The sequence below is a fragment of the Peromyscus maniculatus genome, chromosome 8 (assembly GCF_049852395.1).
Source record: "Peromyscus maniculatus bairdii isolate BWxNUB_F1_BW_parent chromosome 8, HU_Pman_BW_mat_3.1, whole genome shotgun sequence".
Taxonomy (NCBI): domain Eukaryota; kingdom Metazoa; phylum Chordata; class Mammalia; order Rodentia; family Cricetidae; genus Peromyscus; species Peromyscus maniculatus.
The window spans coordinates 43,305,907-43,321,505 of record NC_134859.1 but is presented as its reverse complement, the minus strand read 5'-3'; the positions used below and the strand labels follow the sequence as shown (position 1 = coordinate 43,321,505).

The following is a 15,599-nucleotide window of genomic DNA, read 5'->3' as shown; positions in this document are numbered from 1 at the left end:
AATCGTTTCCTGTGTTCCTGTTGTTTTCCACCAGAACATTCTCATCATCAGCCCTTGGAAGCTGATGTACAAAGCTGGTGTGGAGAAGCGTTGATGTGGTGGACTGCCATGTTGCTGTGTGATTTGCCACTGACCGGAGTGCTATGAAAAAAAACTCAGCATGTCCCTGGGGACCGGGAGTCACCGGGCCTCTGGCTGGGTGCATGGAGAGGGCTGAAAACACACGCATTTTTTTTTGTTGTTGTTTGTTTTGTTTTGTTCAGACACGTAATGCTGTGTCCTTATAGGCTGCCTCTCTGCTTTTGGCCTGTAGGTTTCTGTTGTGTCCTTGGTGTCCTTCAGACTTAGTTCCAGGACCCCAGTGCAGATACAAAATCCTCAGATGTGACAGTCCTTTATGTAAAATGTTGGTGCGTTCACATCCAACCAGCACACGTGCTCTGTACATTTTCTTCTTTTAAGATGTATTTCACTTTTTAAAATTTGTGTGTGTGTGTGTGTGTGTGTGTGTGTGTGTGTGTGTGTGTGTGTGAGAGAGAGAGAGAGAGAGAGAGAGAGAGAGAGAGAGAGAGAGAGAGAGAGAATGTGTGTGTGAGTGCAGTGCCTGCAGAGACCAGAAGTGGGCACTAGATCCCCTGGAGCTGGAGTTACAGGTGGTTGTGAGCTGCCCAAACTCAGGTCCTTTGGAAGAGTAGCAAGCTTAACTGCCGAGTCACCTCTCCAGGCCCATCTATACACTAAAAAACAAACAAACAAACAAAACAATACCCTCCCACCTCAAAACACGCCATATTTATTTATTTCATGTATATGGAGGTTTTACCCGCCTATATGTATGTGTACCATGTGCGTGCCTGGTGCCCATGGAGTTCAGAAGAAAGCATCAGATCCCCTGGAGCTGGTAGTTGTGAGTCACCATGTGGCTGCTGGATCCAAACCCGAGTCTTCCGCAAGAGCGGCCAGTGCTTTTAACTGTAGAGTCATCAGAACCCTTTCCTCTGTACATCTCAGCTCATGTCCTGGGGATTGTGCTCAGGATAACGTCAGTGCCGCCAGTTGCGCATCTGTATTATTTGGGGACCAATGACAAGAAGGAAGCCTGTGGGCCCCACAGATGCAGTTCTGCTCCACCTCCATATTTTCTTTCTATTGCTGTTGTTGAGTCTGTGATACAGAGGGCCAATCACACCATCAATCATGAGCTCGGACAACTGACAAAACACCCTGCTGTTTCCTTGTGAGACATTATTTAAAGAGATTATGACAACTAATTTTATGGTTAAAAAAAATTGTAAATTGGGGGCTGGGGATATGGCTCAGCTGTTAGGAGCACTGGCTGCTCTTCCAGAGAATCTGGGTATTCCGGGTTCAATTTCCAGCACCCACTTGGCAGCTCACAACTGTTTATAATTCCAGTTCCAGGGGATCCAACACCTTCATACGGCCACACATGCAGGCAAAAACACCAAATGCATGTGAAATAAAGGTAAATATTTATAAAAAAAAACTGGCAAATTGTGACAATTTGGCTAATTCCTAGAAAGACATGTCAAAACTGAAAAAAGAAATTGAAAACTCAAACAACTCTGTAAGCTTTAGCTGAATTTCCATTTAGGAGTTTAAGAACCTTTTTTTAGGGGGCAGGGCATGCATCCAGCAGGAACAACATTCCAGAAGTTCTAGAAACAAACTGTTCTTTACTTACAGAAGTTCTCATGGTAAACAGGATGATGAAAGATGGATCATTTTATGGGAACAAAGTGATATGAAAACACACCTTACAGGGAAAATATGCAAAACTAGAAGGCCACGTGCACATCCAGGCCAGGAGAGTGAACGCCTGGTAGAAAAATGCTCTGCAGTAGTTGAAGACTGGGGGGAAAGGGAAGCCTGGCGTGAGGCGTTGGCTGGACACAAGGACAGGAGCTCAGGGCACCAAAAAGGAAATGCACAGACAGCTCAGTCAGTGCAGAATAAAAGTATTTCATGACACTTGCTGTCTCTGGTTAGTGAGATGGCTGAGTGGATGAAGGTGTCTCTGCCAAGCCTGAGGACACCTGTTTCCTGGGACCCACATGGTGGGAAGAGAGAACCAACTCCTGCAAGTTGCTCTCTGATCACACTCGTGACATGGTACACACATGCATACACACACACACACACACACACACACACACTAATCATAAAAAAATCAATTATCATCTCATATCCTGAAAAATCTTCAATAAATTCAGCATGAATTCTTTACAGAAACCAACCCCCCCAACTATAAAAACCAGAATTACAGGAAATAGCAGCTAACATCCCACTTTAGGCGAGGGATTTACCTTTGAAATGGCAACAAGAAAAGCCAGGGTAAGACAGCCAGAGTGGGACTTCCAGTCACCAGTTAAGAAAGTCCCTAAGGTAAGCATTGGGGTAAGAGCCTTGGGAAGGATCGCCTTGCACAGAAACCCAGCACACAGGAGACGTGGCTGCATCCACACACTGCTGCGAAGGTTTGTGGGATTCTACAGTACTCACAGCAACTGCGGAAGCATCCGTTTTCCAATCTGATGCCCAAGAAATGACATTTGGAGCCCAGTAAGGAAATGGTCAAAAGTTTTTGAAGGACTGTGATGAACATCGGGAGAAACCACAGAGGACTTAATTTCATTCCTAAGTCAGAATCCAAACATATTTAATGATTTTGAGTGTGATGACGCCCAGCAAACCGGTTGCAAAGGCCTCGCGTTCTCTTGAAGATAAGCAGCTGAGAGCATCTGCTTCGTGGGCTCAACCCTCATCATAAGTGACAATGAGAAGGACGGTGGGCCCGAATGTGCCGATGGAAGAGTAGAGCAGGATGAAATGGCTTCTGTACCAGCTCTTGGCTGGCGGCCATCGTAGGCCCCGCCCCTTCTTTCCTGAGTGTGACGCATAGAGATAGGACCACCTTCCCCACATTTGGAAAATGTGTTAGCCCTGGAAGTCTCGCCTAAAGCATTCATTGCAGTCAACAGTGCATTGAGTGACAACCTCAGAGAAAGCCAGTATGACTGACAGCTGAGTGTGCCAGGGCATTGCCATATGGGTGATTTCATAGCCAGTACATGGATACATGGCCTACAAAGAAACAGTAGATGTGTTGCTTCGTGAAAATACTTGATTTACCCGGAAAACACACACAAAAGTGAGAAATTGAAGCACACAGATGGGGAGAATATTTACAATACGTTAAGACTCCAGTACTCAAATACATACAGAGCTCCTAAAATCTGAAGAGACAGTGCAGGTATAAATGGGGTACATACAGAGCTCCTAAAATTTGAAGACAGACCATACAGGTATACACGGGATCATCCTGGAACAATGAACCACTGAAGAGAAAATGCAGGGGTTGAAAACCTCAGATCTCCACCACAGTGCCGCTGCATTGGCCTTTGAAGGGGCAGTCTCCAGAGTAGCTCTTACAACAGAGGCAGGATGTGTGTGTGTGTGTGTGTGTGTGTGTGTGTGTGTGTGTGTGTGTGTGTGTGTGAGAGAGAGAGAGAGAGAGAGAGAGAGAGAGAGAGAGAGAGAGAGAGAGAGAGAGAGAGATCTGGTTCTGTGCACCGGGGCTTCTGGGCAGAGTGCGTGTGGAGTCTGGACGATGTTCTGCCTCCCAGTGGTCCCACTACCATCAGGTTTCCCCCACTGTCCTGACCTAGACAGTGTCTCTGACCCTGTGTGTCCTTGTTTGTCTCCAGAGCCCAAGGTGATGTTTGCCAAGGAGCAGCAGGCTCGCAGCGAGGTGAAGGCAGAGGCGGGGGCCAGTGCCACACTGAGCTGCACGGTGGCCCAGGCCCAGACCGAGGTGACCTGGTTCAAGAATGGGAAGAAGCTGAGCTCTGGCTCGAAGGTTCGAGTGGAGGCCTCGGGCTGTGAGAGGAGGCTGGTGGTGCAGCAGGCGGGCCAGGCGGATGCTGGGGAGTACAGCTGTGAGGCCGGGGGACAGAGGGTCTCCTTCCGTCTGGATGTGCCAGGTACCTGTTTGGCCTTATGAGATAGTGGAGAGGGAACTGATTTATCGTTTTATATTAGCCTTTTATATTTGCCCTTTACATTAGCCTTCATCTGTCACATTCCCCATCCTTCCTCCTTTCCTGTAGCTGGGCTGGGGAGGAATACAGAGTTGGAAGAGGGCTCCATTTTGTAAGCCTTGAGTGGTGTTACTATGGGGTAACTCAGAGTCCCATGTTCCCAGAACCATCTTTGTCTTGTATGGAATCTGGGACTCTGGCTAGACCTGGTGCGTGATCTCAGTCCTCCTTCCTCTCCTACACAGAAGAATAGGGTTTAAAGCAAATACCAACTAACCTTTGCTTTCAGTTTGGAGAGGTGCCTCAGGGGTCCCCACAGAGCTCCTGCTCTGGACTCAGGAATGGTGAGGGGTGTCTCTTGCCAAGTCAGCCCACTTTTCTATCAGTGTTAGTGCCTGGCTCCGGGTCCTCAGAGGGAGAAGTCCGAGACAGACAGCCATTTGCCTTGTGTGCAGGTGGAGCCTTGAGGACTTACAGGTTGGGCTGCAATCCTAGATGACCTCTAGTACCCACAGCAGTGTGCCACCAGACTTCCACGTAACAGCTGTCTGTGTTTAGGTATTGAGAAACAAGCTATAGAGTCTTCATGGGAATATCATCACCATCATCGTTATTATTGGCCTCTCCCTCCCTCCCTCCCTCCCTCCCTCCCTCCCTCCCTCCCTCCCTCCCTCCTTCCTTCCTTCTTTTCGTTCTTTCTTTCTTTTTTGGTTTTCTGAGACAAGGTTTCTCTATATAACAGTCCTGACTGTCCTGGAACTCGCTTTGTAGACTAGGCTGGCCTTGAACTTAGAGATGCGCCTGCCTCTGCCTCCTGAGTACTGAGATTAAAGGCATGTGCCACCACTGCCCAGCAGAAATGTTATTTTTTTCTTGATTTATCTGTTTATTTATTTTATTTTATTTTATTTTATTTTATTTTATTTTATTTTATTTTATTTTATTTTATTTTATTTTATTTTATTTTATTTTATTTTATTTTACAATACCATTCAGTTCTACATATCAGCCACGGGTTCCCCTATTCTCCCCCCTCCCACCCCCTCTCCTTATCCCCAGCCTACCCCCCATTCCCACCTCCTCCAGGGCAAATCCTCCCCCGAGGACTGCGATCAACCTGGTAGACTCAGTCCAGGCAGGTCCAGTCCCTTCCTCCCAGACTGAGCCAAGTGTCCCTGCATAAGCTCCAGGTTTCAAACAGCCAACTCATGCAATGAGCACAGGACTTGGTCCCACTGCCTAGTTGCCTCCCAAACAGATCAAGCCAATCAACTGTCTCACCTATTCAGAGGGCCTGATCCAGCTGGGGGCCCCTCAGCCTTTGGTTCATAGTTCATGTGTTTCCATTCATTTGGATATTTTTTTCAATAATTGAGTAAAACCGAAATTTATTATAAGCCACAGTTGTCCTAGAGACCTCCATGCTATATATATAGCCTCCATGGTTCTATGGGTTGTGGTCTGATTGTTCTTTATTTTATATCTAGAATCCACTTATGAGTGAGTGCATACCATGACTGTCTTTCTGGGTTTGGGTTACCTCACTCAGGATGATTTTTTCTAGTTCCATCCTTTTGCCTGCAAACAGAAATGTTATTTTAAGAGTATATGATAAAATATTTTATGGTAATAAATCTGAAAAGTTGTGACAGTTTGCCTGATTACTAGTAAGCTGTGTGAAAACTGACATAAAAATTCAATAAATCTTATGTTCTTTAAATAAGTGGAATAGCAACCAAATCTTCAAATAATTTTGTTGAGAAAGCATCAAATAGTACTGGGACCAGTTATTCCACGACCGTGGAGACTTTTTTTAGAGACTAGAGAAAGGAGATAAACCCGTAGGTCATATCATGTGGTCAGCATAGCACTGACATCAGGGCTGACAGGGAGGGTGGGAAGAGTGATCTTCCCGAAGAGCCGTCTGCTCTGAGTGCCATGGTGTTGGCAGAGCGAAGCCAGCAGAGGCAGGAGGCTGCACGCTGTGATGAGGATCATAGTCTCCACATCAAGGCTGAGAAAGTTCCATCCTCCATTGCCCAAGCCAGCTCTCTCCCTGTGACCTTCCTGACCTAGACAGTGTCTCTGACCCGGTGTGCCCTTGTCTATCCTCAGAGCCCAAGGTGGTGTTTGCCAAGGAGCAGCAGGCTCGCAGGGAGGTGAAGGCAGAGGCGGGGGCCAGTGCCACACTGAGCTGCACGGTGGCCCAGGCCCAGACCGAGGTGACCTGGTTCAAGAATGGGAAGAAGCTGAGCTCTGGCTCGAAGGTTCGAGTGGAGGCCTCGGGCTGTGAGAGGAGGCTGGTGGTGCAGCAGGCGGGCCAGGCGGATGCTGGGGAGTACAGCTGTGAGGCCGGGGGACAGAGGGTCTCCTTCCGTCTGGACGTCACAGGTGGGTGCTGACACGAAGTTAGCCTTGTGTGGAGGTGGTGGAGGCTGGCTATGTGTGTTTGGGTATGTGCACATGAGTGCAGGTACTAATGAGTCCAGGAGATGGCGTTGGATGCCCTGGAGCTGGAGTTACAGGCCGCTGTGAGTAGCTCAGTTTAGGTGCTGGGCTCCTCTGCAAGAGGATTGCGTATCCTTTACTGCCGAGCGTCTTCCCAGGCCGTGCGTGCTCTTCCCTCCTTCTAGCTCATCTTTCAGGCCCTCCTTCTGCTTCTCACTTTCCTTTTTACAGCTGAGCTCAGGGAAGCTAGGAGAGGAGAGAGAGGGTCTCCTCCAGCTTGAGTGCTCTTCCCGTCACTACATTAGGAAATGCTCTCCATGTTGTGGGGCGTGCAGCCTGAACAACCTGAGGAGGCTCAGATCGCTGGCGACCTCTGCTGAGATGCAGCCAGGTCCTTGACATCCACCACAGAAGAGAATCCAGGACCAGTCAGAGAAAAGCAGAATTAGTCAGTTTATTGATTACGGTAAGAGCAGTGATACAAGGCACAATGGAGAGTCAGGTGCAGGCACCAGGAGAGGAGCACATTCCCTGTTGCTATGGGTGTGACTTGGGGCCCTTGAATCTACTTAATCTATGACTAAGTTTAAATGTTAGTCATTTAAATTTAAAGTTAGTTTAAATGTGCTGGTGTATCCCCCTGCCACCTTGCCTTTTTTTTTTTTAGTTTTTCGAGAATAGGATTTCTCTGTGTAGTTTTGGTGCCTGTCCTGCATCTCACTCTGTAGACCAGGCTGGCCTCGAACTCACAGAGATCCACCTGGCTCTGCCTCTCGAGTGCTGGGATTAAAGGCTTGTGCCACCAATGCCTGGCTTCCCCCTTTTTTTTCCCCACAGAATTTTGTTCTTGACATAGGAGACTGTCCTCAGTGGACTGTGCAGGCTTGCAGCTTGGAGGGAGTGCTGGTTAACACAAATGTTCGGCCAAAGGACTCTTTAGGGACACACAGGTCACAAGGAGGTGGACTTGAGGCACAGGTCATTGGCTGGGAAGTGTAGGGGTTTTGTTTTGTTTTGTTTTTGTAATTGATCTGGCCAGTTTCGTCAGAATTCCTAGCTGTCAGTCAGGGAGACACAGCCCTCAGAACCAGAAGACTGAGGGCCTTAACCACCTCTATTTCCTCACTTCCCCATAGACGTTCATTGCAGAACACCTGCCCAGGGCCCTCGTGCTGTGTGGTGGACTCTGGATGCATCTGGCCTGTGGCTTGTGGTGGCCCAGATGTCTCTCCAGGGTTGGTCAGAGCACCTGCACTTTATGATCTGGTTGAGAGCTTTGGAGGGGAAAGTTACACATTTAAAGTATTTTAATCACTATAATTATTATTGCCTGTGTGTGGGTGTGTGGGCACGCATGCCACACTCTGTGTCAGAGATCAATTTTATGGCACCTGTCCTCTCCTTTTCCCTTTCTGCGGGTTCCTGGGATCAAATTCAGTTGTCTGGTTTGCAGAGCAAGCGCTTTATTCACTGAGCCAGCCCAGCATCCCTTACTCTTAAAGGAAGCGCTAGCATTTTTCTCTGGTCCTGTCTAGGTTTACCGTACAGCATAGCAGCCAGATCCGGGCCCTCACTGTAGAGCTAGAAATAGACGGAAAAAGCAAAGCACTGAGCTCTGAAATGCACCCGTGTGTAAACCCATTCCTCCTTTCCCCTGGTTTTTAGAGCAAGGAAGGGAGAAGGGACTCTTCATGAGAGTTTTGGGGACAATAAAACACATGAAAAGGTGCCGAGCGGTGGTAGTGCACGCCCTTAATCCCAGCACTCGGGAGGCAGAGCCAGGCAGATCTCTGTGAGTTCGAGACCAGCCTGGTCTACAGAGCGAGACCCAGGACAGGCACCAAAACTACACAGAGAAACCCTGTCTCGAAAAAGCAAAAAAAAAGTTCTCCACCTCAGCACTACCACATGAGGATCCAGCTTTTGACACATAAACTTTTGGGGTACCAGCCACATCTCACTATCTGTAACTGGGATCAGACCCACAGGTCAGACAATGAAAGAGGATAAGGAGTTTAATATGTAAAGAACCCCCTGAAATAAATATGAAGAAGATACAGTGCTATGAAGAGTAGGGTCTCCTTGAACATCAGCTGTGCAGAGGAACACACACACACACACACACACACACACACACACACACACACACACACACACACACACACCTCGATGGCTGACAACATCAGTAAGACAGACAGCCGAGGGCCACAGATGCCACAGCTGACAGAAATCAGCAGGAAAGGGCGTGGAGCCTCCGGGACTCTCAGCGCTGTGAGGCACCACCTACCAAGTCCTGGGGAGACTCTCTGTTGTCACTGTGGGACAGGCGCATGTGATATGCCCCTCAGCCTCTCCATGGAGGACTGTAACCGTGTCTCCCCTCGAGTGACCCCGCAGCAGTGACAGGATATGTGGATAAACTGGGGTTTTGTGTTGAGAGGCCCTGAGCTTTTCCTGAACACAGTGTGCACAGGCTGGGTGACGTTCTGCCTTCTAGCTGTCTCATCCAAGTCTTTTCCTCACGTGCCCTTCCTGATCTAGACAGTGTTTCTGACCTTCTATGTGTGTCCTGGTCTATCCCCAGAGCCCAAGGTGGTGTTTGCCAAGGAGCAGCAGGCTCGCAGCGAGGTGAAGGCAGAGGCGGGGGCCAGTGCCACACTGAGCTGCACGGTGGCCCAGGCCCAGACCGAGGTGACCTGGTTCAAGGACGGGAAGAAGCTGAGCTCTGGCTCGAAGGTTCGAGTGGAGGCCTCGGGCTGTGAGAGGAGGCTGGTGGTGCAGCAGGCGGGCCAGGCGGATGCTGGGGAGTACAGCTGTGAGGCCGGGGGACAGAGGGTCTCCTTCCGTCTGGACGTCACAGGTCAGTTGTTTGAGGGCACTAAACGTGCTCATTTGGATGAGAGGCTAAGACTGACTAATAATCTGAAGGGCCCTGGCGCTGCGGCAGGGAACTTGCCCTCTGCAATTCTCCCATCATTAACATTCTGTTTTCACACATATGGTTTGGCTGTGTGAGCAGAAACGGATGTTATTAAGTCTGGGGAGCTGTCCTTATTTTTATGTGGTAGCATTTATCACCCCCAAAACATCTCAGGGGTTCTCTGTGTTGCTTTTTGGTGCCCAGGGATATTCATGGCTCTTCCTGCTGTTTAGGATTGGGGTAAGCCAGATATGTCTCTCTGGGCTCTGAATGTCCAAGTGTCTGCCGCTCCTGCATGCCTTAACCCAGCACAAACATTCTTGTTCACAAGAAGCATTTCTATTCAACTTAAATAAAACTAGGGAAATTTTGATCTCCTAATCATAATTGGATTTTCTTGCAACAAAAGCTAGCTTATTGTAGTTTTGGGTACTCCTTCTTAATTTCTGAGATGTAGAGGTCTCTGTGTGTACTAAGATGTAGGTCCACATTGCATGGCAGTGTCTGTGTGTGGTCAGGAAAGAGCAGAAGGCTGTGGATGTGCTGCTGCAGGATTAGAATGCTCTCCCCAGGGAAAGTCTTATTTTCTAAAAGCAGGTTAGAAAACAAGTCAGTATCAGTATTCTTCTTGGAGCGTCATTTAGGAAAAGAGAAAGAAGTAGCTTATGTTTTTTTCCCCCTAGTAGGGTGAGTTCCTCTAGTGGGTTCTCTGTCCACAGTCAGTGCTGATGTCACGGACTGGAGTTCATCTCTCTGCACCTTCCCCACTCATCAGACAGAAATCTGAGATGTGCATCCATCTTCTTTCACTTAGGAGCCCTCTCCTACCTCTGGGGGTCACTAGATAACATTTAAAGTAATTCTATCACTAGGAAATGGTTTATGAATAAACATATCAACAAAACAAAATGAAACAAAACAACACAAGAAAAAAAACATCTTGTATCTTTACTTCATTTCATTTTCAGAGAATATGAAATAAAAAAAATAAAACCACTTGGCTATTTTCTAGAAAGTTGTATAAAAAGTGACACAAAAAGAAGTAGAAATCTTGAATAGTCTTAATGTCTTTCTGAAACAGAATCATAAAAACCAATTTATCATAGAAAAGGGTGTTAGTACAAGGGCTTATGGATAAATCATACCAAACATTCTAGAAAGTAATTATTAGTTCCAGTGCTTTATTGCACAGTAAGATGATGATAGTTGACCATAATGTTTAATGCATTTCCAAACAGCTAAGAGGATTTTAAATGTTCGCAAATAAATAATAAACACTTGGTGCAGCAAATATGTTAATTACCATGTTTTGATAACAATGTAGAGAGGTTATTGAAACACTACATTGTATTCTATAGTTTATTATTTATTAAAAATGAAAAAAAAGGAACCGTGAGATGGGTCAGAGGTTTTCTTTCTTTCTTTTTTTAAAAAAAGAGATTTATTTATTTTATGTATGAGTGCTCTATCTGCATGTACAATGTTATGCCAGAAGAAGGCATAAGATCCCACTATCGATAGTTGTGAGCTACCGTATGGTTAGAACTCAGGACATCTAGAAGAGCAGTCAGTGATCTTAATCGCTGAGCCATCTCTCCAGCCTTGGGTCAGAGGTGGGGTGGGGTGGGGGTGGGGTGGGGGGCAGATCCCCTGTGATGTAAACTCACTTCTCAAGGTGAGAAACTCTGCACCTGGGCTCTCTCAGCTGGAGGCTTACAGACAGTGTCTCAGTAGGGAGCCTGTCTGTGTCTCTGAGAGGGGAAAGCTGCTGCCATAGGTATGATGGCCTGGGCAGCAGCTGAATTCTAACATACATTTGTGTAATGCACAGTTATGACGATCAGTTAAAACAGTAGTGAGAAACCCAAGTCAGGATGTAGAAAGCATCTCTTTGTATCGTCTGTTGTCCTGACAACACCAGTGGAAGGTGAAATTGTCAGACTTAAAACAGCACAAAAAGTCTATTTCTAATTCCAAAGCTAAAACGGGTTCTTAAGACACACGTGGAGAAGAGTTGTTAGTGTTTTAGAGGACAGTAAGGAGGTTGAAGTGCATAGAAATCCATGGAAGATCCAAATACATTCATGTCTGGTGAAAGTCCGAGTGGATGTCTTACTTTGGGGAGTTGGAAGTTAAGGAGATTTGAAAGGCCACCAACAGCCACTGAGGAGACAGGTGTGCACACACAAAGTGGGGTGCCACGCAGGTCGCTACCACAATTTGAAGACAACTGTCCCACCCAAGAAACAGAACAGGAACCGTGACCACACCCGGGAACAAAATAATTGTTTTTTCTTTTATGGGCAGGGGAGATGGTTCCCCAGGTAAAGCCACCTGCTGCCAATGCTGGCACACTAAGTTCAATCTCTAGAACCCACATGATGGGAGAACTGAAAGTTGTCCTCTGACCTACACACACACACTGGAGTGTGCATGTGTTTACACACACTCACAATAAAAAAAAATCTGATCACTTAAAAATATGTAAGCAAGGGATGGTATAGACTTAAGTGCTAGCTTAATAATTTCTGTATTAAAAATTAGCCCAGGAACTCAGGGCTCACTCAAAGTGAGTGTCAGGTGGGTTAGTCAGAGCACAAAAGCCCGAGTCACAAGGCCCCTGGAGGATGACTGCAGTGGCCTTCAGACATTCTGGGGGTCATTTGTTCTGTGTTTACAGCTATTCCCTTAGAGAACAGAAAAAGGAGATAAACCTTTAGTTCTGTTCATATAGACAGCATAGCATAATAAAATCTGGCCAGAAGATAAGAACTCATATTTTAGGTCAATCTATTGTGGGTATCAAGGACAATTTGTGAAGCACAATACTAATGAGCTGAACTCAGGGCATGTCAACAGGATCATACTCCGTGAGGACATTGATAGCCCAGGGCCATCTGTCTGGAATATTGCAAAATGAGTATACCGCCTCACCTTATCTGACTGACCAAAAATGTGAAATTATCTCAGCAAGGGCAAAACAGAGGATAAAACTCAGCAATGTACATTAAAAAGAAGTGTTTGACAATATTTATCATCAGTCATGTCATAAAACTTGTAGCAACTCTCTTTAAACAGGTTGTTTCTTGTCTTGGCCAGCAGTACTGCATGCGAATCAAAGACTACAGTACTCTGCTCTGTGGTCAGAAACAGCACAAAGAGGCCAGTCGTCACCAAATCCTATGGCAGAACTAAGAAGAACAGCCCCCAAAAGGCACAGAAGTTAGGAAAAGAATACCATGACAGACTCACAGATGTTAAGGTTTATTCAAAAGATAAATGGATAGATTTAGGAAGAATTGAGAAAGAATCCTGTACACAAAGACCAATATAAAGAACACCCTTCACTATAAACTAACAACGGGCCTCTTGCAAAATGAGGTTAAAAGCTTTAAGTATCTTCAAGAGTATCATACTTATCAAACCAAGTCTGATATCACACGTGGAGAGACTGGGTTTGGATTATTAAACATATTTTACGAGACAGGAAGCTCCACACAGATGGAAAGAAATAAGATGGATTTTGCAGGTGTCCAGTCCCCATCACCATCTGAGCACTGGGGTGGTTTCAAAATGACAGTGAATTTCTCAGGCTAGCTATAGTCAGCACACCAGAGCTGGTGGTGAATAGTTGCTGTGTTAGGTACAAGGCTGCCACAGAGGTATCGTGTGTCTCTAATAAGAGAACTGCAGGGACTGGAGAGATGATGGCGCAGTGGTTGGGAGCCCTTGCTGCACCTCCAGAGGACTCAGTTCAATTCCTAGCACCCACATGGTAGCTCACAGCCAGCTGTAACTCCAGATGCCCTCTTCTGGCATCTGTGGGTACTGCATGCATGTAGTGTCCAGATACATATGCCGGCAACACCCTCCTAACCCCACACACATGACAGGATTGCAGCAGATCTGGTTTTGTGGCTCTTAGATTTATTTGTGGTTCTAGAATTGGACAGCAGTCTAGTTTATGGATAGTTCTGCCCCAGAACATGGCAGGTTATGTGTGGGCAGGCTATGTTTACAGCCAGAGAAGAGGGATTGCTTTCAGCTGGCATCTGTCTTGTCTGACCATATCAAAACACTTACCTACTGGTCCCAATAGTAACTTATAGTCTGATCACTTTAAGATAAATTAGAGTTAGACAAAAAAACCCTCTAGACCAAATTTAATCCAGCTTAATACAATGAGACAACAGATTCTCAATGCAAGGATGGTTAACAGGTAATAATATATACACATGCAGAAGGAGGGTGCCTTAGTTACTTTTCTATTGCTGTGAAGAGACACTATGACTGTGATAACTTATAAAAGAAAGCATTTAATTGGGTATTGCTTACAGTTTCAGAGGATCAGTCCATGACCATCGTGGCGGCAGGTAGGCAGGCATGATACTAGAACAGTGTTGAGAGCTTGTATGTTTTCTGCAAGATGGAGACAGATATTGAAACTTGCCCTGTTGGGGGCCTTTCAAACCTCAGAGACACTCCCAGTGACACACCTCTTCCAGCAAGACCACACCTCCCAATCCTTCTCAAACAGTTCCACCGGCTGGGAACCAAGCATTCAGATGTATTAGCCTGTGGGGGCCGTTCTCATTCGAGCCACCAAAGAGGGTTAAGCATAAACACAGGCTCAGCTGTCCCTCTGCCACCCCCTTAGTTTTTCCACATCTGTGCAGAGTGTGTAGAAAGGACAACATCGTCATGAATGGCACGCTGAGCATTTAACTGTATATGGAAAATACTGAATAATTAGAATAGTAGTAGTTTAGATCACATGAGTCGGCTCCAGGTGGGTTAGAGGCAAAGGGTAAAAGGTGACAGTGTGAAAGCTGAAGGTGACATCATGGGTGAAAACTGAAGGTGACATCATGGGTGAAAACTGAAGGTGACATCATGGATTGCTCTAAGGACTGCAGGGTGAGGACAGAGTTCCTTCCAGGAATGCAAGTCTTCTCATCAAAATACAAGCTGCGGAGACTGGACCACATGGCAACAAATCACACTGATTCAGAAGGACTTTTATCAGAGGATTTAGGACACAGTGAAAAGATGAGGATAGTTACCTCCCACATTCTGCCAAAATCACAGCGTATTGCCATCCAGTGAACAGTGCCTGGGGGTGAGCGAGAACCTTGAGTTATGACACCACAGTGCTATGCACAGGTGGCTAGAAAGATCAGAGGCCTGCCACCATCAGGACCAGGCAGTGAGGGCCACATGTGGTCCAGGCTGCCCTTCAGAGGCAGCAGAAAGATCAGAGTCCTGTTACCATCAGGACCAGGCAGTAAAGACCACATGTGGTCCAGGCTGCACTTCAGAGGCAGCAGCTGATGATGATTAACGTGGGACAGGGCGTGGAACCTTAAAGACTCTGAGACCTTGTGAGAACACACCCTAACACAGTCCTGTGGGAGACCCTCCATTGTCAGGGAGAGGCAAGTAGACAAATGTCATGACTTGCAGACCTTTCCAGCATGCACCTAGGAACGGGCACAGCAGCTCTCCTGGAACAGCCTATGCAGAAGTGTGCCATCCAGTACTTCTACCCATGTGGCCTTCCTCATTGATTACATCTCTGACCCTGTGCATCCCTCTCTGTCCCCCAGAGCCCAAGGTGGTGTTTGCCAAGGAGCAGCAGGCTCGCAGCGAGGTGAAGGCAGAGGTGGGGGCCAGGGCCACACTGAGCTGCACGGTGGCCCAGGCCCAGACCGAGGTGACCTGGTTCAAGGAAGGGAAGAAGCTGAGCTCTGGCTCGAAGGTTCGAGTGGAGGCCTCGGGCTGTGAGAGGAGGCTGGTGGTGCAGCAGGCGGGCCAGGCGGATGCTGGGGAGTACAGCTGTGAGGCCGGGGGACAGAGGGTCTCCTTCCGTCTGGATGTGCCAGGTGGGTGCTAAGACACGAAGTTGACCTTGTGGGAGGTTCAGTGCCTGGCTCATGGCCACACTGACTCTGTGCTCCTGTGTTACATGCTTGTGTTACACAGTCATGTTTTTGTTCCTCCTGGAGCCTTCGTGATGTGGCTTGGGTCCATCTTTTTGACCGGATGCTGTGTCCAGGCTGCTCTGCTCTGGGCTGTGCTCCCACATGGACCCGAGAGCACTCTGTCCTTCAGAGCTCTCAGTGGCTCTGAATGTGACGAGGGGAAGTTTGACCTCCTATTCATACTCAGAG

At 47.2% G+C, this 15,599-nt stretch overlaps 1 protein-coding gene across 2 annotated transcripts in view; it reads left to right on the top strand.

Moving 5' to 3' along the window:
- The window catches only part of Obscn (obscurin, cytoskeletal calmodulin and titin-interacting RhoGEF), a 147,680-nt gene that overhangs the window by 37,646 nt on the left and 94,435 nt on the right, over positions 1-15,599 (top strand). Inside the window, exons 16-19 of one of the 2 annotated variants that reach the window (XM_076542423.1) lie at positions 3,729-4,004; positions 6,177-6,452; positions 9,094-9,369; positions 15,036-15,311. In XM_076542423.1, coding sequence (XP_076398538.1) covers positions 3,729-4,004; positions 6,177-6,452; positions 9,094-9,369; positions 15,036-15,311 — 1,104 coding nt within the window. The remainder of the gene's footprint in view (positions 1-3,728; positions 4,005-6,176; positions 6,453-9,093; positions 9,370-15,035; positions 15,312-15,599) is intronic. The other variant, XM_076542422.1, reaches the window with a different exon arrangement.